The 22,029-nt window shown below is 39.2% G+C and overlaps 2 protein-coding genes across 2 annotated transcripts; one reads left to right on the top strand and one right to left on the bottom strand.

Moving 5' to 3' along the window:
- Positions 1 to 5,183: 5,183 nt before the first annotated feature.
- On the top strand, positions 5,184 to 11,312 carry LOC112557402. Its single transcript, XM_025227224.1, has 6 exons — positions 5,184 to 5,756; positions 6,218 to 6,461; positions 6,653 to 6,723; positions 7,782 to 7,942; positions 9,673 to 9,825; positions 10,508 to 11,312. The coding sequence occupies exons 1-4, from the start codon at positions 5,510 to 5,512 to the stop codon at positions 7,919 to 7,921; spliced, it is 702 nt and encodes a 233-aa protein (XP_025083009.1). The 5' UTR covers positions 5,184 to 5,509; the 3' UTR covers positions 7,922 to 7,942; positions 9,673 to 9,825; positions 10,508 to 11,312.
- Positions 11,313 to 12,881: 1,569 nt separating this feature from the next.
- Positions 12,882 to 21,952, bottom strand: LOC112558042 (melatonin receptor type 1B-like). Its single transcript, XM_025228227.1, is given in 8 exon segments — positions 12,882 to 13,514; positions 13,516 to 13,639; positions 13,641 to 14,469; positions 14,770 to 14,942; positions 15,289 to 15,627; positions 16,950 to 17,057; positions 19,505 to 19,677; positions 21,875 to 21,952. Coding segments are annotated over 5 exon segments (1,590 nt in total). The 5' UTR covers positions 15,540 to 15,627; positions 16,950 to 17,057; positions 19,505 to 19,677; positions 21,875 to 21,952; the 3' UTR covers positions 12,882 to 13,301.
- Positions 21,953 to 22,029: the final 77 nt, after the last annotated feature.

Consider the following 22,029-nt stretch of genomic DNA (forward strand, 5'->3'; position numbering starts at 1 on the left):
ACTGCTGATTACTATCGGGAAATTCTCACAGCTCTGCATACAGTACCAATAGAAGTACCTTTATCACTAGCACTGTGTTAACCAGACTTAATAAATTCATCCTGGTTGGGGTTACATATTATGGATTAAAGTCATATCAGATATTGCAGAGTATTTTCCGTCGCCTTCAGATTGCTTTTATCAAATGTGCAGGTATGGTAGTGATGGTTATAATGATGCTTATGTCAAATTTTCTTTCTTTTTTCTGTACAGAAGATGTATTCAATTTTCTCTCACGAAATCTTGGATTTCAATGGGAGACATTTATTAGGTCCCTGCCTGGATTTGTTGGAAATGAAGCTACTAACGTCATTCAAATGTGTCAACTGGATTACAAATTTACTGCTGATCAAATTCATCGTGCTCTGACAGAATGGTTGCATAGACACCCAGATGTTGTGACAAAAGAAAATATCTGTAAAGTGTTGCAGGATATAGGGCTCAACAGCACACTGGATGACATGAAAAAACATCTCAGGGAGAATAATATGCCCAATAATGTCCAACAGTCTGGTGCACTAATGGAACCAGTTCAGGAATCTAGACATAATCATCAGTAAAGGAGTAAAAAGAACGTGTTACAGATTAGCACAAAGCCGGTGACAGCAGGGTGTGATAATTGATAATTCTTGATTACAGAGCTGGTGGTGCTTGTGGATTATTCGTCCTGCAAATTCTCAGAGAAAGTGAATATTTGAGGAAATAAGAAATAATCTCAGATTGTTTGACAGCATAATTTATGCATGTCTTGAAGTGGTTTGTAGAAAAGAGAAAATTAGTGGTAAGTGAAAGTGAACATTTGTTTTCCAAATGAAAAAAGATTTATAGGCTGATTTATAACCCCCACCCTTATTTCAAAATTTTTGGTTGGATTTCATTTAAACTGACACCTGTGTTCCTCGCATGCAGTGTTCAATAAATAAAAATACTAAAATTACAGACAGTGATTGGCTGTAGTATGATTATATAGCGCATTTCTTTCCCAGACTTTTAATCATTTTGCTGTCGAGATATTTTTTTTTACCTTGACCTACATTTAGGTGATTGAGTGTTAGATCATCATTTTTTATTATCATCAAATCATATGTGAAATCAGAAGTGAAACAAACTGCTTAATGGAATTTTTCAGCTGAAAAGCAATTAAGCTGGGACAAAGATCTACAGCAGTTTAACAAATAATAAACCAGACAAAAAAATCTTATAGAAAGCACACAGGTTGTGCTGTGATGAAAAACATCATCTCCATGTACTATAATGAGGAAAGGGGAAATGTTTGCTAGTCGTGCATGAAAACCTTTATATGTGTGAAAAAATGTTGCTGCCAATGTGTAAAAGAACACAGTAGGTAGTATAGATTCCATCAGACCAATCCAAATGCATATATTTATTATTATTCTTCTTGAAATGAATAATTTTTAAATAGAGTTTATATATATTCACTCTTGTAGCTGGTAGCATTCAGAATAAAAAACTAATAATGATTCTTAAAAGGAGTTTTAATTTTGTTTGGTTAGTTGCATATTTTTTATAGGGGTGGGTGGGTATGGTGAGAGAGCCATAGGGTTGGTTGTTTGTGTAGACTTCTTTCTTTTGCCAAGATTTTAGAAACTAAGAAAAAGTAGTATCTATTATCAGTTAAAATTAAGTGTAGCATGTTTTCTCTTAAGAATGCAGATTCCTACTATAATTATAGCCTTTCTTAGACACACTTGCCAGTGACATTTTTATGCCAGTAATATGTTGTATGCATACTTTTAGTTTTGTTTGTGTCACTATTGTTTAGATTGTTTTTGACAGAAGAGTAGATGCATATGATTTTGTGTGTGTAAGTGTGAAACTGTTAAGTAAATTAAGTTTGAAAGGTTGGACTGTTAAACTCACTCACCAAAGGCTATTCCTATAGACGTAGGGGACAGCATTGTAAATACACTTATATATAACCATAAATGATATAATGGTCACTTGCCTTGCCTGTCTCCTGAAAAATATGTTGGTGTGAGAAACATTAATTTTTTTCTTAAGCTCAAAATTTCCTCCTATGTCCCATGTTTTAGTGTAGAATTAAAAAAAACTTTAAAAATTCAAAGCTATGAATGATTTGAAAATTAACACCTTTGTAATTGTTTTTAAACTAACTGAATGCCAAATTTTTAGGCTTTTTATATTACATATTTGACACAAATTGCTAGTGATGATACATGCTTTATATGCCAGTAGAGGTCATCTACTAAAGTAACAATTCATTGTGCTAAGACAACCATATCCCATTGCAGTTTAGAGTATTTTGACATCTCAGTTGCTGAGCAGACATCAAAGATAAGTCAGTATTATTCAAACATGTGTACTATGTCATCATTGATGCTGCATTAAGACATTGTGCAATTGTGCTTACATCATAGAACAAGTGCTGGGTGTATGAACAAATTAAACATGTTTTCTAAGAATTTTGAGTTTGAAAGCAGCTTACAGTATATGCAAAATGTTTGAAATGCAGAAAAGGTGCTCCTTGGTGCAAAGATGTATCCTGTTTGTTCAGATTGTAAAGTAAAGACATCAAGATGCACTACCATGGGCTTTTATGCTTTAATGGGAAGGTCCATTGCTTGTTGGGATATGTAGGTTTATAAAGATCTCCCAGTTTTAATAATAAAATTGTTCCTGAGACCATAGCAAGCATGGATCTGAACAGTTCTGGTAGGAAATCACTGCCAAACAGTTTGCAATATTTAAAGGAAACTGTAAACAACAGCTGAGATGGTTATGACCTGCTTACTAGTCTAGTAATATATAATGACCTAGTTATTAGTTTATGCATGATGATTTTTTTTTTTTTTCAGCTGTAATCATTTTCTTTTTTGTGAACTCAATAATTATTTTTTTCTCTTTAGTACCTGTAGGCTGTATTATCTGTAGTGCAAACGAAGATACATTTTGATAAGTAGGAAACATCAGGATTTTATTACTTAATAATGATTTCACGTTTGAAGCAAATTTTTAATTTTCCTTGAAAAAAATGTTCTTTTGTTTATTCATTCAATATATGAAATCCATATGTTACTGATTTTCTAAGAAATGTTGTTTCAATTTCTGCATTCACGGTTAGCCAAACAGCACTTTTTAAAATGCATAATAATTAGAACGTGAATTTATAAGTAGACCAAACTGATGAAGTGATAATTTACAAACAAATTGAAGATGATAGAAAATAACAAAAAGGAAGCATGCCTGTTATATCCAAGCACATCCATGTGATTTTTTGCATTGTCTTTTATACTGCAAGTTTAATATTGTGATAGTTTTGTTTGTGAGCTTTATAACTTCTTAGACCTTGCCTCTTGTTTTGATTGTGATATGACATTCTGTGTGGCTTTAGAAATACAAAAAATGCAGGGAGGCTGTAAATAACACGGAAAACAAATATGCAAAGTTTGGTTACATTTGTTGATAAATGCTCTTGGCCATCATCTCTCTTGAGAAAGATTCTGGTGAGGAAGGATCTGATTCAATAATTAAGATATTATGGGGATGAATGTTGTTTTTGTTAGGATTGGGATTTTTTTTTTCTTTTTGTAAATGCATCCAAACATTGCAATTTTATGCAGTGTGAAGAACAGTATAGCACAGAAGTTTTGATGGCAGAGACAGGGAATCAGCTGATATATATATATTGTTGCATCTGCAGTGAATATAGAATATAAAGTTTATAAATTTAGACATCATTCACACAGGTGCCTAAATGAACATTTTCACTTCAGGCAAGTGAATACTCAGCCACTTCACTGCTGTATTGTTTATATAAAAGAAAATAACACATTTCTATGTAAAAATGTTGAAGATAATTTTGCACTCTTGTATTTTCTTAGATTTTTTTTTTACACAAGCAGACGATTTTGATAAAATTATTTTTAAAAAGGGTCACAATTCGAAAAATTGGACGCTACCTGCCCATAAAAGTATAGTAGGGTGCAGCAATGTTTTTATTACTAATTTGGTAGATCTCACTGTAAGATACTTCCTCATGCCCCATTTTTTTTTTTTTTAGAGTTGTGCCTACAAACACCGCCATGCACAGAAAAGAGGTCAGACTCAGACCATCATGTTTGTCCTGTAATATGTTTACATAACATATGGCTCCAGCTCTCCTTTTGGCTAAAGCTTGACAATGTAAACTTTCAGTATATGAGTATAATCATGATGTCTGTATTACTGATCCCTTTCTTTGCCCAGTGGATTTTTATAGGCATGACCATGAGAAGGGGCAGAGTGTTCACCCAGACTTAGGGATGCAGTAGCGTCCCACTAGACTTTTAAAGCTTGTATTAATCATTTCATCCCACCTAACATTTTTTTTTCATAACAGCAAGGAAATTCATATACTTGCATATGTGCACACACATTAAGAGTACTGTGTGTTGTGCAAAAACATTCCCATTTTTTTCTTACAAACAGCTTTAAAATATCATTGAGAATGAAAATCTTGCCTTTGGGTTGTGTGTGTGTGCCTGTCAATATTCCAAATGATAAAATGTAGCTTGAAACGAATGCTGTTAACTGTTGAAAATAAATATATTTTTGCATGCCTATCGCTTCATTTGTGTTTTGGTGAGATGGGAGTGGAAGGTTGAGGAAGTGGATAGCCAAGTGGTTAGAGAGTTGGCGTCCACAGTGAGAGCGCTCTGGTTCAATGCCCGCTTAGCGCAACACATTTTCCCCAGTCGAACCAGCTGGCGGAAATAGGTACCTGACTCCATAGAAGGTTTGGAAAGGTAAGGCAGGGCGAATAAGAAGAAGAAAAAGCAGACACCGTGTGCATTTATAGATCATTGCAAGTATGCATAAATATGCACAACACCCTCCCCCCCTTTAAAACCTACTTGATATGTAAAGTTTCTTACATCTGGTCAGACTAATCAGGATTAGTAATATGTTCTGTCACTGCTCTTATGTTGTCAGACGCAGCATGTTGGTGTAATTAAACAGGGAAGTGCATGGGGGTACCTGATCATTTTAAACATATCAACCATGTCTAATGCTCCATGACCAGCTACTTTCCAGCTTCCTCGCTGTGATGACCCCCGCGGCGACAAGCGAGATAAATGAATGGGGAGCTTCTGCCATAAATCGCAAGGAGAAATAGTTCTGACGTGTTCGTTGGTTTCTTGTTAAAAGGAAAAGTATTAAGGAGATGAGTTTAATTTTTATCAGTCAGCTGCGAAGTCTGCCTTGCACCTCCACTTAATCATCTTGTTAGCAAGACGTTGACTTGAGCTCACAGAACTGTAATCTGGTGACAAACTAAAACCGGCTACAATTCTGGTGAATCAAAAAAAAAATTCATAATTACACTTGGAAATCACAGTCATTGATGACTGAATATATTCGTGTTGCTGAAACGCCAGTGACAGCTAACCTGTTTCCAACTTCCTGAAGTCGTCCATCTGGATGTTTTGCCCTCTGTAAATCCTTCGACATGATCGTGCAGGTGTTTGTTCTGATGTCATCCTTCTCGATGACGACGGCATTCAGTAACGGTGTCTCCATCGCCAACGGCCCGCAGGTGACAAAGAGTTTGTACTGTGGGCGGGAGTCTTTGCGCCGAATGCCAATTCATCTGAACGTGACCAAGTGTCAAGGTTACTGTCACGCGAGAACGGATGTCCAGGATAAGTTCACCATCAGCGTCAGCGACAACACCTACTGGGGCGGGACGATAAACGGTGAGTCGTCTCTTAATATGACTGTTTGTACCAGGTAGGGGTGGAGAAGATGAGAGGATCATCTTATACTTTTTGTTATCTCATAATCAAACAAAAAGGTAAACTCGAGAGTACAGGGACGGGGAGTGTAAGTGGTTTACTGTTTCTAAAGCAGGGACGATGGCCGTTAAACTTCCCCCAATAATTTACCTTCTCTGAACAATCAGGTACTCGTTTCTTCTGAATCTAGAGTTTAAAGAACTTAACTTCAGGCTACGGAGCGTCCATAAAACAAATAAAATAAACCCCGCAAACAAATAAAGTAATTGAGGATGCACGGGTGAAATTGGGAAGGGTAGAGATATGTGGCATTTATCTTTTTAATATAAATGTAGAGGTATACAATTAATTTCAACTGTTTTCTAATACAGTGCTGGTGACGAAACTTACTAACCTTTTAACCATCGGCAACTGTGTTGCAGTCACCATTGCCGCAGCAGCAACCAGCGATTACATCATCAAAGGTTTCGCAGTGAGCGCCATCAACGATAAGGGAACGGTGGTGGGTCTGTTCCAGGAATCCAACGACACCACCGTTGCCATTTGTCACCAGGGCAAGAAGGTGGAAGGGAACACCATCTTCCACAGAAACGCAGATCCCAACAGGAAGTCGATCAAACTCCAGTGGCAAGGACCATCCCAAAACTATGATGACATCAAATTCAGGTAACCCTGTCCAGAATCATTACAGGAGATGGTAATTTTAGTAAAGACTGCATTTCAAAAATAATGTGTTGCGATTCCACTTGAATTTTTACTGGAAGAAGACGATTATGGCAGTCTTTGATAGTTATACCGAAAATATAGTCAAATACTGAAATTATTATTGAGCGGTGGTGGGTGCTTTGACTTTTCAGGGTGTGGATCGTTCACAGCCATGATCAAATCTTCTACCTAGAATCTACCCCGATTCACAGTCTACGCAATGGTAATCTGTCACTTGTTGCAGTTATGGTTGTTTACACACACACTGCATTTAAGACAAGACCGGGGACTAATATGTGTCTTTTATTTTAGTTTAATAACAGGTACACAGGTGAGGCTGATGTTATCACTAATGATCAAAGTTACATACGAAAAATAACATACACAAATGTTAAAATGGATAAACCCCTTACAAATTTTACTCGTTTTTTGCTGTTGTTTGTTTTTGTTTGTTTTTGTTTTTGTTTGTTTGTTTGTTTGTTTGTTTGTCTTTTTCCTTCTATGTCGCAGTGTCTGGAATGTCATTATTTCTTCTCCGAGTGAACATATTCAAGGGCGACCCATCTTTTTTCCCCGAACATCAGTTCCTGGTGGCTCAAGTTCTTGTTTTCTGTTTCTCTCCTCTTGCGCCATCTTTGAATTTCTTGAGTTTCTCGTGCTTTTGATTGACACAAGCGGAGAAATGCACTAGAAATGTTTAGTAGTAGTAGTCAGTGGAGTGTGTGTGTGAGTGCGTGTGTGCGTGCATGCCTATCATAATGCTGCTGGCGTTTCCATTAGGAGTGAGATGAAGGTGTGTCGACAGTGCTTCCCCCTGCGGTAATTTCACTTGATTGAGCGATGAGAGGAGAATTTATGTCAAGCATGCGGAGATTTCATTTCCTTTTGTCAAGAAAAGAGTTCAACTTAAGTGCTTTATTTGTGTTTCTGTTTATATGCCCTCTTGGTAGAACTCCTGAAAGTAAACAGCTGTGAATATCATCATTGGATATTTGTTTAACCGAATGTTCTGATAGTTAATATAAATACATTTGTTAAAAATACTTCCTTGGTGAAGATAAGAACCACAACAATTTCTGCCTGTTTTTATTACCTTGGTCAAAGAGATATGTCAAGGTAACTGATGAAGATAACGGCTACTCGATGATGATGATGATGAGGAGGAGGAGGAGGAGGGTGATGATGATGATGATGATAAGCTTTGACTATAGATAATACTTTTCATTTGGATCACTTGCGAACACAAATGCCTGAGCTACAGTTCACCATGTTGATGGTCAGGGTCAAAGTTGGTGAACCTGCCAGAAACACTCAAGAAGCTGCTGGGCAGAGCTGCCCAGTTCAAGGACGACCGTCTTTCTGGATGTCTTCGAGAACAGCTTCATGGATCGCCAGGTGCTGGGTTACCCGGACAACCTTGATGATCCCTTTGACCCCCTCAAGTAGGTCACGGCATTTATTTCTTTATTTGATTATTATTTTAGCGGTTCGCTCCACGCGCAACCTAATCTCACGCCCGTTCTTTTACCCTCCCTGCACCACGATGTACTTCAGATGCATTTCAATGATATAAGCTAATCATAAAATTATATTTTTCAATGTCTTCGTCTTTGAATTTTCTTCAACTGTAGTAAGCTTTCTTTTACACGCTGTAATTTTGTCTTTCGAGTTGGATATTAACTTTGCAAAAATATTGAGCGTTTATTTTTTTCACAACTTAGTGACATATCTTCTTTTACTTTTCTTTATAACTTTATTCAAGCTCCATTTGGCATGTACTGTTTGGTATTCCTGTATTTAGAAAATTCTGAATCGCCTTTAGTTTGGACAAGTTAGCTGCGACATGGGCATCACTACTTTCATGCACGCACTCACCCACCTGACACACACACACAAGCACGCGAGCACGCTCGCACACACACACACTGGCTAAGGTCACATGCGGGTTACAGCTCAAGTGTGGGAGATTCAAGACCGTGCCTCCTTCTCTACGTTTTATGTTGGACATAAACTCACGTTGCTGTTCGCGTGTCACGTAGCCTTCAGACGTTAATGGACTGTGTCATGCTTGATCGATGATACTGTCACTGCACACCCACAATATTTCTACAACCTTGACTGAGGAGACTCGAATCTTACTTTGCTGAAACGATCAGTCTGTCTGCTTCATTAGACAAATATCTCTACCTGGATTGATAACTATTTAGGCAAATAGCCAGGATATTATTTCTCATAAATTCTAACAAACTCTATTATTATCAGGGTTAATTATCACTTTACTCTCTATCAATAATCCCAGTATGTCGTTTTATTAGCAAGTGCTGTTCCAATCATGACAACTCGTGGACAAATTATTATGAAAGCATTTATTTAATTGAATCCCGATACTGATAACTCTAAAAAAGCACATTTTTTGATTTTGTTACATTTGATTTATAAACAGCAAACAGTGAACTCTTTGTCAAATTTAACAAATGAATAAAGCAAAGTGTAAAACACTACTTCCCTGACATTAGGCGAATAACCTCCTTCCATTTTAAATATACACATCTACAAACATCAACATGAACACCAAAAAAAAAAAAAAAACCCAAACGTGAACGTCACGTTTGTACATAAAAGGCCTAATTAACACATGGTCCAAACTCTACCATTGGCTGTGGCCTTCACGATGCTAACATCTCCATGTACAATCGTGTCGTCTGTGTTGTTGATCTTGACTTTTGCATGTGAAATATTTGTACACGTGTGTCTCGAGAACAGAATGACGGTAGTAAGGCAATTACAAGGTAAAACGAGAGAGAACAATAGTCGTTTATCTGGAGAAGAACGACAACGACGACGACGACGATCCACACCCAAGAACCTTTGTTTCCGGTCAGAGACAGACGACAAATCCGTGTGACTTACCTGCAACTTTTGTAAACTTCTAACGACCACGCTACACCTTCATACGTCACGCCAAAAACTAGAGAGAGTGATTATTTCGGTGATTGGTGGGTTTAAAATAGAAACCGGAAATTACCTTGCTTCATCCGGAGTAGCTACGGAGCGTCGGGTCTACTTCCATCCCATGGTTAGTTAAGGATAGATTACCACAATGGCGGCTGTCATTTGCTGTGTGAGTCACAGACCGGACTGATGACGTCAGTGGGACTATTTTTTTTTTCAGGAGGCTTCCGCGGCCCCACGAGCTGATTCCGCCTTCGCACAACGGAGGGCAAAATGTCAAACAACTACAAGCACGACCACCGCAGACTGCAGCATCAGGAAGAGACAGTCAGGATCAGAACAGCCTCTCTGGGTCTTCAAATCTTGCATTTGAGTACGAGTGTTGGAACAAGAAAACTCACATTAGCAGTTTGATACTTTCAGACATACATAAACATGTAATAATAAACAATGATGTAGATTTGTAAACATCACATTTCCACATCTATACACCAGATTCACAAAGATAATCAAATCAGAACAAAGTAACACACAAATATGAAAATAAACACAAGACATATGTCGACACATTAAAAATATCATCATACATATAGACAGACATAAGTAAAAGACTAACACACGCACGGACTGAACCACAGTGCAGTTGAACACAGTTGTACAGACAGTTACACAGCTATGCAGATAAAGCTAGATAGATACAGATAAATTCTCGTACAAACTGATATAAAAATATCTTGAAATGTGCGCAAAGATTATGCAATACCGATACAGACAGACACAAATATCCATACAAACACTGGTGTACATCTGTTCTACATCTTTCGATTGTTCTTGGTCTTGTTAGACACTAATCCATTGTGAAGTAATCTGACAGTTAGTCCATAGTCAAATTATAAATTCTTGCATTAAGATTAATCAAATATTTGTTCTAATTATTTCACAATATTCATTTTTTTTTTTTTTGGCTGTAAAACTTTATTTTCGTGAAAAGCTATTTCTACTAATTCTACGCAGCTTCTAAAATCGAGATATTTCTCCTCGATTCATAATTGCAGAGGACAGCTTGTTAAGACACCAGAAAAGCCAGTGAAATCTTCAGATAGTTCAGGAAATTCCAATGGTGTGGTTCCTGCAGCTGACCCCCAGAACATTCCAGAAGCATCGGATGTCGCTAAATCTGGTGACGTGAAGATGGCCGACAAAGACCCCATCAACATCGTTAACCTCACAACCGTTGACACTTCAGGAAAGGACATAACTGCGGCAGTTCCTTCCACTGGGACTGTTCCACTCGCAGACACTTTTACTGCAACCCCACTCCTTCAAAACACCACTTCCGATGACGTCAACATCCCCACCACCACCACCACAACCACCACCACAACCACAACCACCACCATGACCATCACCAGCACCACAACAGTTGTTCCCACAAATACGACTTCTGCGGCCACCATCAGCAGCAAAGCAGTGACTGGCGATGATAAGGTTGTCATGGCAACGACCCAAAGTAATGACACAACTATGTCAGCAATGACGACCTCCCCAAGCATCATGTTAAATAACAACACCGACACTGATGCCACTACAACAGCTGTAAGTACTGGCCAAGTCCCCCCACAACAACCTGCCAATGTCTCAGGTACAGTGGGTCTCGTGTCCGACATGAACTCTACTCAGCCGCTTCCCTAGGAGGAGGTCAAGCGGTTCTTCCATCATCCGAAGACAATGGTGTAGCCACAAGAGAAAGAGGTCTGGGATGCAGTCGGACCCAGCTACAGCAAAACATTTAAAGAAGCTGATTTGTAGAACATCTTACATTCGATGTGAGGCTAAAGAATAAAGACCACCGCCATTGTCCACAACAGAGTCTTAGTTATCCTACTGTCCTTGTTGTCACATTGTCATTCTTGCCCTCTCCCTCCTCATTTCTTTTTGTTGTTATTGTGCTTGTTTTTGTTGTTGTCTTTATTCCTCATTTTCTATTTCCTTTGTTTGTTTGTTTGTTTGTTTGTTTATTTGTTCATTCTGCCTTTGCTTGATTATTTTAGTTTAAAAAGCACAACGTATACATTTGACTTTCCGTCAAAGGTTATCTTTTTCTTGATTTAAAAAAAAAACTATTAAATGTGCAAAATTTTGTTTAAGTCTCAAATGGAAGAGACATTTAAATGCTGTCACAGTAATGCATAACTCTGAAACATTCACACACACTGAGTAAAATACAAAAGCAGCCAGGCTCCGAAGCCACAACCATACCCACAACAATAATTGTACACGATCTTGCTAAACCTTCAGTTTAGGATCACCAGAAACATTAAAGTAATATGATAAATCATAAATAATATGAACTTTATTCACTTAAGATTCCCTTGAAGTACTTTTATATGAACACACATTTTACTAATTCAGAGAATTTGTTTCTAGGCAGCAGTATGTTTTTACAGAATGTATTGCGCATGTGCAACAGTTACAAAAAAATTAACAAATGCATATATATATATACAAATCTTATTTTCCACATGAACCTATCAAAGAGAGAAATTATCTCAAGAGGAGACAGTAACTTTCATGGGAGACAAAACACTAAAATCTTCAGTACATGAAGGCCTAACAAAGGCCTCGGTGGTATTCAATTATTATGACCATGACTTACAGTGGAACCTCGGTTAACGAACTTAATCCGTTCTGGAAAGCTGTTCGTTATCCGAAATGTTCGTTATCCGAAACAATTTTTTCCATAAGAAATAAAGGAAATAGATTTAATTCGTTCCCAGCCCCTGTTGACTTGCTAATATTTGAAAATTTGAAAGTTACAGGCTATATAGGTATTTGTTTTAATGACAACAGTTATAATGCAATATAAATGGAGTTAAATAAACATAAAAACATTAACGAAAGCATTTAAACATCAGAAAACTTGCCGTTTTGACGGCGTGGCTGGAAGTGGGTGTGGGGAGGAAGGGGTGGAATTACTGCTTTGATTCCCCCTCCATGAGCACACGTGACATTGTAAAATCGGGGGTAACCTCCCTTTTCTGTAGCTTTGAGGTTAAAGGAAAAAACTTGTCCAGCGTCTGTTGCTTCTGACTTTTTGTAAAACTCTTCGGTAATACGACATCACATATCCGACAGACGCATGCCACCTTCATACTTTGAAATCATTTCCTTTTTCAATTCATTTGTTAGCCGCTTCCTTGTCATTACCTCACTACTATTAATTGCTTTTAATCTTCTTTGGAGCCATTATTGAGGATTATCTTATTAAATAAAGCACAACAATCACTAAATAAGAAGAATACGCACAGATAAGGAACGACCGATCGTAACTGTGTCTCGAGCGCGAATGATGACATGCTGGTCGGTCACGTGTGGTTCACCTGGCTGTTCGTTATCCGAAATTTTGTTCGCTATCCGAGACAAACTTTTAACGAAATTTTTGTTCGTTAACCGAAATATTCGCTATCCGAGGCGTTCGCTAACCGAGGTTCCACTGTATTCGACATCTTTACATACTCAATCATCCGAAGACCTAAGACAACAAAATCAGTCACGGTGATTTGCCTCAAATACATCTCAGAAAAAAACATGTTACTGTAGTTGCTGTTGATGGGACGATGATGACAATGTCCAGGAGAATTATAAAGAAAATGGAGACGATGACATTGAAAATAGGTGTTCACAGTTTAGATGTTGTGAATTCAGAAAAGGCTTGTTTATGAACATCAAACTGTAAACATTACGACACCAAAAGTTGTCCTCTGAGTACAATCGCTTTTCTAGTCATCTAAAATAATTTTCCATTCATACCTTTACTTCTTTACATTTCACTTTCGATCTTGTCCCTTATTACAACTTTCTTTGACTCATTTTCACGTACGCATACAGACACAAACAAGGGGATAACACTCTCTCAAGCAAACGCCGATAGCCTTCCTTGATGTTTTTGTTGAGAAATCCGTAGAGAATAGGATTTAAGCAGCTGTTGCTGTAGCCCAGCATCAGTGTGAACATGTCCTCTGGACGTCCAAGAGTTTCTGGAGCAAACACTGACAGGAACATTGGTGATGCAAAAGGGAAGCCAGCAAATCACAAACGCGAAAATAACGATCATCAGTGACATGGTCAGCTGGAACTCCTCGCGATATTGCTTCTCTCGTTTTCCTCTGGGACCTCGCGTGTGCCGATGAATCCTTGCTCCTTCTTAGAAAGCCACCTTCGACCTTTGACCCGTCCTTCATGATGGCCTTTACGTCCAAGGTCGACGTGAGCTCGCTGGCGAGGTTGGACGAGAGCTCCGCTAGCGAGGACGTGGAAGATCGCGGCGATGAGATCGGCAATGGCTGAGGAACTGTCAAAGTCTTGGGCTCGGCATCTGAACTCGAAATAATCGTCAATCCATCATCTGATCTTTGCGTCTGCGCCATTTTGTCGTTAGAGATAGATAACTGTCCGTTGAGCGATTTCTTGGAGTCTAGGCTGCTGTTTCCTAGCTCTGAAAATGTATCCACATCTCTGGCTCCTTCGTCCTCCGGGCAAACTATGATCTTGACGACTGTTTGTTTGACATGATTTTTTCCAGGCAACCTGTCTGCTTGCCTCGTCTGATGATTGTTACTCATTTGATCTGACACCCTCACCCTTCTCTTCTTTGTATCAGCGTCAGCACAGTCGTCACCACCAAACATTTTCTTCCCGAGTCCAGTCTTACTAGTCCATTTTGTTTTAACTTGCCCTCCCTCCTGATTCGTTCCTTCCACGTTTGGACTTTGATTGTACGATGGCGGCTGTTGTGTTCTTATTCGTCTGCTGCTCTGCCTGAAAGTGCGAATAATTTTGAAGTAGCAGGCGCTCATCATCGTCAAAGGCCCGAAAAAACAAGCTCCGACCATGAAGAATGTGTAGGACTTGGACGTGGTCCACAGACAGAAGCAGAAGGACTGTCTTGGCAGGTAGTCGTACACACCCCAGCCAACCAAAGGTGGCGATGCAAGTATTGCAGACAAGGTCCAGACACCTGCACAAAGCAGAATCTCACAACAAAAATGGCTACACTATATACCACACACATCTCCCATTCCCTTACACACACTACACCTTCACTGGATAATGAAACTTAGAAACAAATAAGTTCTATTAGCGTGAATTTACACCTTTCAATCACTCTTTTACTTTCTCTCATACACAATGCACCTCCCCTGCTCTACATAAAATAATATATTTCGTCGGAGACGCTAGATTACTGAAATATATTTGTTTCTGTTGATTACATATACCTACTGCATTTTAATCCCACAAAAGGAGGCGGAATACACACCGGCAGTCATTAAAAGAATGTTTCGGGCTGAGTAACTGCCCTTGTAGAAGTTGGGATGACAGATCTTGATGTATCTGTTGATGCTGATGAGGCCCAGTGACATCACGCTGGCCACTAATGTCAGCATGTTGATGAAACCCACGGCCTTGCACGTCACGCTGGAGAAGATCCATCTGCAACGACATTTATTCTGTCCATTCTTCTGGGAGGTGAACAAACATGAACTCTCTCACACCACCATGCTAATGGACCTGCATAAAATGCTTCTAAAAGTTTCAATGGCTGAATGTAAATATCACTGTCCAGCTAATTTTTTTCCCTTCATCCTCTCTTTCCTTCTTCTAAATATTTGATGTTGTTATAGAAGTGTTTATCTGGAGTAGTCAAAAACTTTTTTTCAGCAAGCTATGCATTCAGTAAGAAATGTGTCAGGAGCTCAAAATTATGATCCAGTAATGTAAAGACATGTCGGATAGACTGAATTGGCAGAGTTTGAACTGCTGTGCATCCTGTTCTTACCTGGACATGAAAATGGTGACAGCAGTCAGCGGCATGCTGACGACCGACACCAGGAGATCGGCCAACGACAGACTGAGCAACAGAAAATTGGAGTCAGTTCGCAAAGCTTTTGTTGACAAAACCACCAGCCAGACCGAGGCATTACCAAGAATCGCCACTGACGCAATTAATGTCAGTAGTGTTCCTTCGATGTAACGTTCCACTTCCGGTATGTCGCTCGTGTAGGGAGGAACATCTGTTGTCTCATTCATTTGATGGCGTGGACACGTAGCGCCGCGTAGTCGATGGAAGCACACAGTTCTGTCTCTTGTTTGTTGTCTTTTTGGTTATTTGCTTCAGCTGCAAGAAAGACAAACACACACTAAATCCGTCAACTTATTCAAATATTTAGTGAGGAAGGCATGCTCAAGAGTGACATGAGTCAGGTTTATGGGACAAAGGGCTGAATATTTAATGAACTTAAAGAGTTTCGTGAATGGGATCGAGACCGCGGACTGTTGCACTTCATTGCTCAAGGCACACCCTAAGTTTTCTCTCTTCCACTCTGTGTATGTGTGTGTGTGTGAAAAAGAAAGAGAACAATAGTCCAAGAATATGGTGTATCGCTCCCAACCGACATGAAAGGCAGTCTACATTCAGAGTAGAAACAAAAGCTCAATTTCTCTCAAGCCAATCTCACCATCACGTGACTTTAAATAACATCAGTAATATCGCCTGGAGCCTACACGGGCCGTTACTTTTCTGCTTCCATTAAGGAGGCTAAACAACAGAAGGCTTTCCAACGCAGACGGGAGGGAAACGGTTCGAGAATTAGCGGTTGCAGTTTCTGTCCAAGTGCACAGTGAGGATTGTAACAGTCTTCCACTGAATACAGCAACACCGACATTGTGCCTAGCGTTTGATATACAAGCTCATTCCAATGGACATTAAAATAATTGGCATGGTTTTTATATATTGTTCTAATAATTTCTATTATTGTTTAAATTCACCTCCATTAACCCGGGTTAGCCTTCAGATGCCAGTTTAGGCACAGGACAAAAATATCGTATTTGTAATTACAAGTATAATGTATAGTATAGGACGAAAATGCTATTGCTAATTATAAATGTAGTGTACACGACATACGAATATTATTGTTACTTAGCAATATAGTTTTCCGGATGCAGATATGAGCGATTATTTTTTTAATAGAAGCTTCATCTAATCGCCAGACCACTTCAACGACGAAATTTTACCAAAGTAATCTTGGTATATTCGACGAAGACATAAAGACAAAAGGAAGTGAATATGATGGAAAGAACATGTGAGATTACATTTTTCTATTATGTCTTTCAATAGCTGTTTGAATCTGTTGGTTATGTTGCGTCTGTTGTTACTAACAGTAATAGAATAAATGTTGAGCTACCTTCAGCATGTATAATACATAGACAGAAATTGACAGACAGAAGATATAAATATACGGCGAATGTCAGTAATATATAAAACAGAAAATGTACTGTTTCACTCTCAAATTTATTACAAGCGATGTCGAAACCTTCTTCAAGTATTTTTTTCAGTCTTCTCTTCACTGAATTCTGATTTCTTGCTTCTTTGACTGATTTAAGTGATCCTAGATATTAATTTCTTTAATTAATCTTTGATGTTCTAGAAAGCAATCTTACCTTGAACCACGCTCAGCACAGCGAGCTGACGTGACAGGAGAGGAAGGAGATATACAGCTGCTACGTCGTGTCTCCTGCTCGAAGGACGTGAAATGTTTTCACTTCATCCTGCAAAGTAGGAAGACATTAACCTCTTCACGTGCAGCGCCGGCAAGAATTTAAATAACGTTCCGTCTCTCAGGCGACAAGAACACAGAAGACATCTGTCCCCTCGCCGTCCTTTATATGGCGACCGAGACATAATGATGCCAGCGCGTGCGGCTTGATTGTAAACACGTACGTCTAAACAGCCAAGAGATTGACGCAGATAGAATCTCAAAGAACTCGGTAATTTTCGAATGGAGTATTACAAATAGTCTAACAATAGGTTCTTACAGAATAAAGAAGGGTTTAAAGGAGGTGACAGCAACAGAAGTAATTTTGGTTGTGAAGTTTGGTGATTGAACAACAAACTCGCGAGAACAGTTTACCGTTTTCTCTATCTCTTTGATACACACCATTTTGAACAACCGACATCTCGTTCAGGATTGCGATTATCATTTTGTAACCCTGCCCTTTACCAAAAAAACCTTCCCAGGTAAATTGCATGAAGCATGCTATCCGTTTGACATGATTGGAAAAAAATCGAACCAAGCGTGACCAAGAGTGCATGGTACCAGCCCCAGATGACTGAGACTGACCCTCCCTCTCTCCCTTTCTTTGTTTCGCACGATAAGCACCCCAGGTTGTATCATAATTTGGTCTTTGGGGCTTCGAGGTCAGAGGTCAGCAAGGACGAAGAAGCGGAAGGGATAAGAAAGGCAAGGAAATGTCAACGGATATTGCAGGTCATTTCCGCTGTTTTACTTAATGAAGCGGCTGCCATCTGACTTTGATTGATGGTGGCTGCTGGATCAATACCCAGTACATCTGTTTTATTATCGACTACCCGCCAAAAAGAATCACAGACGTTGGTCCGAAGAGTGGGACGAACGAATCATCGCTCTTTTTGTCACTGAGATCAGAGGTTTTCTGTTTTCATCAGAGGAAAAAGTGTTTAATGTCAAACATTCACTAACTGTTGATGTGCTAGGGTCTCAAAAAATAGGATTTGAGGCTGAGGGTAAGTACAGATGTAGACAAACTTACGTGTACAGTGGATAATAGAATGAGGGTCAAAAGTTAAGGTAAAACCGAAGCCTTCTTTTTGTTAGAAAGTGAGGTGTAAGGACTCCGCGTGAGACTGGTCGCTGGTACCTTTCCCAAATCCTGTACGGAATCAGATGTCCATCAGCTGGGTAAAAGGTCGGGAGAAAAGTTTATTTTGCCACTTGGGTTTTAAACCAATGTATCTTCGGGTTTGGACGCCAGTGCTGTAACCACTCGGCTTTCGACCTCTGCATGTAATGGAGACGGCTTGCTTACTTGATCGGTAAACAAACAGATCATACAAGACAACATCAACGTCTGCAAGTTTTCTACCGCGTGTGCTCGGAGTAGTGGAGGGGGATGGAAATAAAGATGAAAAAACAGAGCGCTTGAACTTCCGTTGTGAAGGAAAAACAAGATTCACATTGAAATCTTTGTTGCTGTTGCCTTTCAAGTTTACACAAAGCAGACTCTGTTTCTGAAACCGATTTAGAAATTAAGACTGAGGTGTCTCAAGCGAATGAAGCTCATCATTTTACATTGCAAAATAAAAAATGTGACAATCAGGCAATCATGTCAGCCATCTGCTTCACCTCTACAGTGCAGACTCTCTAAAATAAAGCTAGAAATAGTCGTTCTGGGCGCCGAAGCATCACACAAACTCAGTGACATTTCTCTATGATTTTTGTCCTGCACCAGGAGGCTGGTGGTGTGGGCAGGTCTCGAGACCATCAGTCCAGGTGTCGTGAGGAAATGAGGTAACTACAGGCGGCAGTTCAGGTTTCCTGTCATCCCTGACACGCGATTTCGCTCAACAGCTCTCTGAGAATTCTTTAAACTGTCTGAGCAGCAAAGTCTTTCCAAAGCAGACTCGTTCCTTGCCTCAGCAAGTTTTTGTTTTTCACGGGATGATGACGAGGATGTATTCTAAAAACAATAACCTGTACCAGCTTTAAACTGTTATGATATTGCAAGGACAGGAAAGACAACATGTCGCGCAATAAAGACTAGTTACAGGACAGAACATGAACCTGTAAGTAATTTTACAGGAAGTACCGCTGAATAAGTAGTTTCCAGTGAAGCATGTAATTGTCTTGTTCATATTTTACATTTCTGTTTGCTTTTTTAAACAGCACATTTTCTCGGTTTCTCTTTTGTTATCGAGCTCTTTTCTTTTATTCTCCCTCCTTCCCATCAATCTGTTTTGCTCACGCTCATTCTGTTATTGTTCTTGCGTGCACGTGCACTGAGTTGTGTCTGGCATGACCCCGCACAGAGGTCGCACACCCACACCGCGCCTTTTGTAAACAAGATCGATTTTCTATAAACACAAAATTAAAAGTTTTCGATTAATCGTCGCAATTTTTAGGCGTCGTGTTTATTAAACAAAGTTTACATTAGAGAATATTCTACACTGTCTCACTCACCTTGCCAAGGGATGTGTAGCATAAGTGCCGTCGACCGAATCGAACCCCAGAGACGCTCGTCTCAAGCAGGGGAAGCCATTGTGACTGACGTCATTTCCGACTTTGAAGTGAGGTTTATCATGTTCATCATCCAATCAAATTTTATTCTTGGGGAACACTGCGTCACTTTCCAGCTGAAAATGTGAGTGTTCATGTGAAAGTACCAGGATGTTGTCAAGAGATTGTCTAAGCATTAGATAATCTATGAACGTATTTTAAACATTTTTAAATTATATCAACATGTAGTACTAAAACACAGGAAGTCAATTAAGGACATGTCTACAGCCAAATTAAAAATCAATCTTACACTTTATCCGATTAAAAAAAAATGTGTAGGCCGTAAAACAGTTTCTTTAACAGGAAAATTCAGCACAAACACAGAAAGTTTTCCCTAGTTCACTTATTACCCATAATTTTTTTCTTATGGGACGTTCATCGTTAATTGAGCGAGCGCAGTAGAGCGCAGCTAAAGTAGTAGAACAGGAATCACAGAAGGACCATTCATTTTTTTTTCTTCCCGGCACAATGTCCGGGATGTTTCTTTATGTTCCCTTTATCACAGATAAACAAGATAATGATGCCCGTTTCCTTGGCCTTTGAGAATGCAGGCAAATCAATAGCATCGCTGGCCTGCCGGGACAAAATTCTGATGAGAAAAACAGGATTAACAAGACGGAGGATACAGTAGGCGACATTTGCTTCTGTTCTTTGACACTAATTGGTTAAATGGCCGGCAGAGAAGGTAAATATTATCACTCAAGATTTATGTTGTTTTCTTTGATATGTTTCCACTCCATCGAAACAAACACCTAAACAATCAACACAGCACATGTACCTAACCACATGAGCATAAGTACAGATGCAGACACGCGTGAGCGCGCGCAAAGTACGGACGAATCACTGTTCACGCCACGCCTTCCTAATTGCTTCCCAAGACTGAACCATCGCAGAGTGGGCCGAGTGGATGGAGTGGCCCGAGTGGCCGCCCGTCTATCCTATGATCACAAGTGTACACCAAGATGAGTGGTAGGTCGCGGCTCGAGTTTCCTGTCAACAAGAAAGGGAAAGACTCGGCCTCGAGAAATCTGGTCTTTGCGATAAGATGATGAAGATGCTGGTCCTACCACCGGTGGTGTTTCTGTCCCCTCGCCTGCCGTCTTCTCGTGCTTTATTCTGACATTTGCTTTTAAAAACCCTCCTAATATTAAAACAGTTGTAGTTAGCTTTAGATTAAAGAAAATCAGAAGTGATGAACACAAGAAGTAACACTTAATTGTAAGAACCAGATTATTGTTGTTTTGTCTTTCATTCGGATATATATGGCTAGACAGGAGAATACAAACCTATGGTCTAAAATAGACTGAACAACGTTTCAATAAAATAAACAAACAAGACACATCGTAAGAATTTGATCTAAGGAAACACACACAACAAGTTGAAATGATTCCCTCTGATCAACTGATGGATGTATAAAGGTAAATTGAAATAAACATCAGACGTATTCTGTCCACACAAAGACGGACATCAGAGTAGATGGTAAAAAAGATGGTAAGAAGCAAGGAGGAATGTACACACACACACACACACACACACACAGATACAAGGCTAAAATCAACACTTTAGCTTGATGAGATGGGTTTTTCAAATTTTACTTTTTTAAAAAAAAATCTGTGCGCACCTGACGGTCCTAGAGACAATATTTGCGACACTCTTATCCCCGGCTCTTGGTGAATAATTTTCGAATTACTGTACTAAATTCAAACAACATATTTGTAAAGATGTCCCCAGTATTTGTTCTGGCATCGCATGTTTGTAGTAATTTAGTTTTATTCTGTGCATCGATCGTCTGGTGCGAGCTGGACACGCACGACTGGCACGCGACTTGACAGGAAGGTCTGGTGCAGTACAAGTACCAATGCTTTAATCTTGTCTTCTCCCATAACTAAAGCTATAAACGCAGAACAATAACGGATTTAGTGTGAAAAAAATAATATTTATAAGGCACAGCTGATGCAGTCTTAAAATAATTATCTTCGTGCACCTTTGTATGTACGTTTATTTATTTATTTATTTCTGAAAGCGCCTTGAGCCCGCCTTTGGTGGTGCAAAAATACATTGTACAAATGAACAGAATTTATTTATTACTTCATTAGTCAAACAGGTTTTACAACGCTTATTTATCTTATTGCTAATTTAACATTTTTAGAGTATTCGATAGATTATTATTTATTAACTATACTAAATAAATTAGCATGATGTATCAGCTACATTTCTTTCTAATGAGAATCTGCCGAGCAAGCATGAAAGAACAGACTGTCGATGTCAACATACCTGTTCTGCAGGTGTGCCACAGACGTGTAAGTCTGTAAGTGCACTCACCGTCACGTGACCTGTTGAGAGAGAGGACAACCCTCGGTAAAAGAAAATAACAGGTATTTATCACAGCAGTGTTCCCAAACTGACCTCCAGGGCTGATTGTTGTCATC

Source organism: Pomacea canaliculata, linkage group LG2 (assembly GCF_003073045.1).
Source record: "Pomacea canaliculata isolate SZHN2017 linkage group LG2, ASM307304v1, whole genome shotgun sequence".
NCBI classification, from domain to species: Eukaryota; Metazoa; Mollusca; class Gastropoda; order Architaenioglossa; family Ampullariidae; genus Pomacea; species Pomacea canaliculata.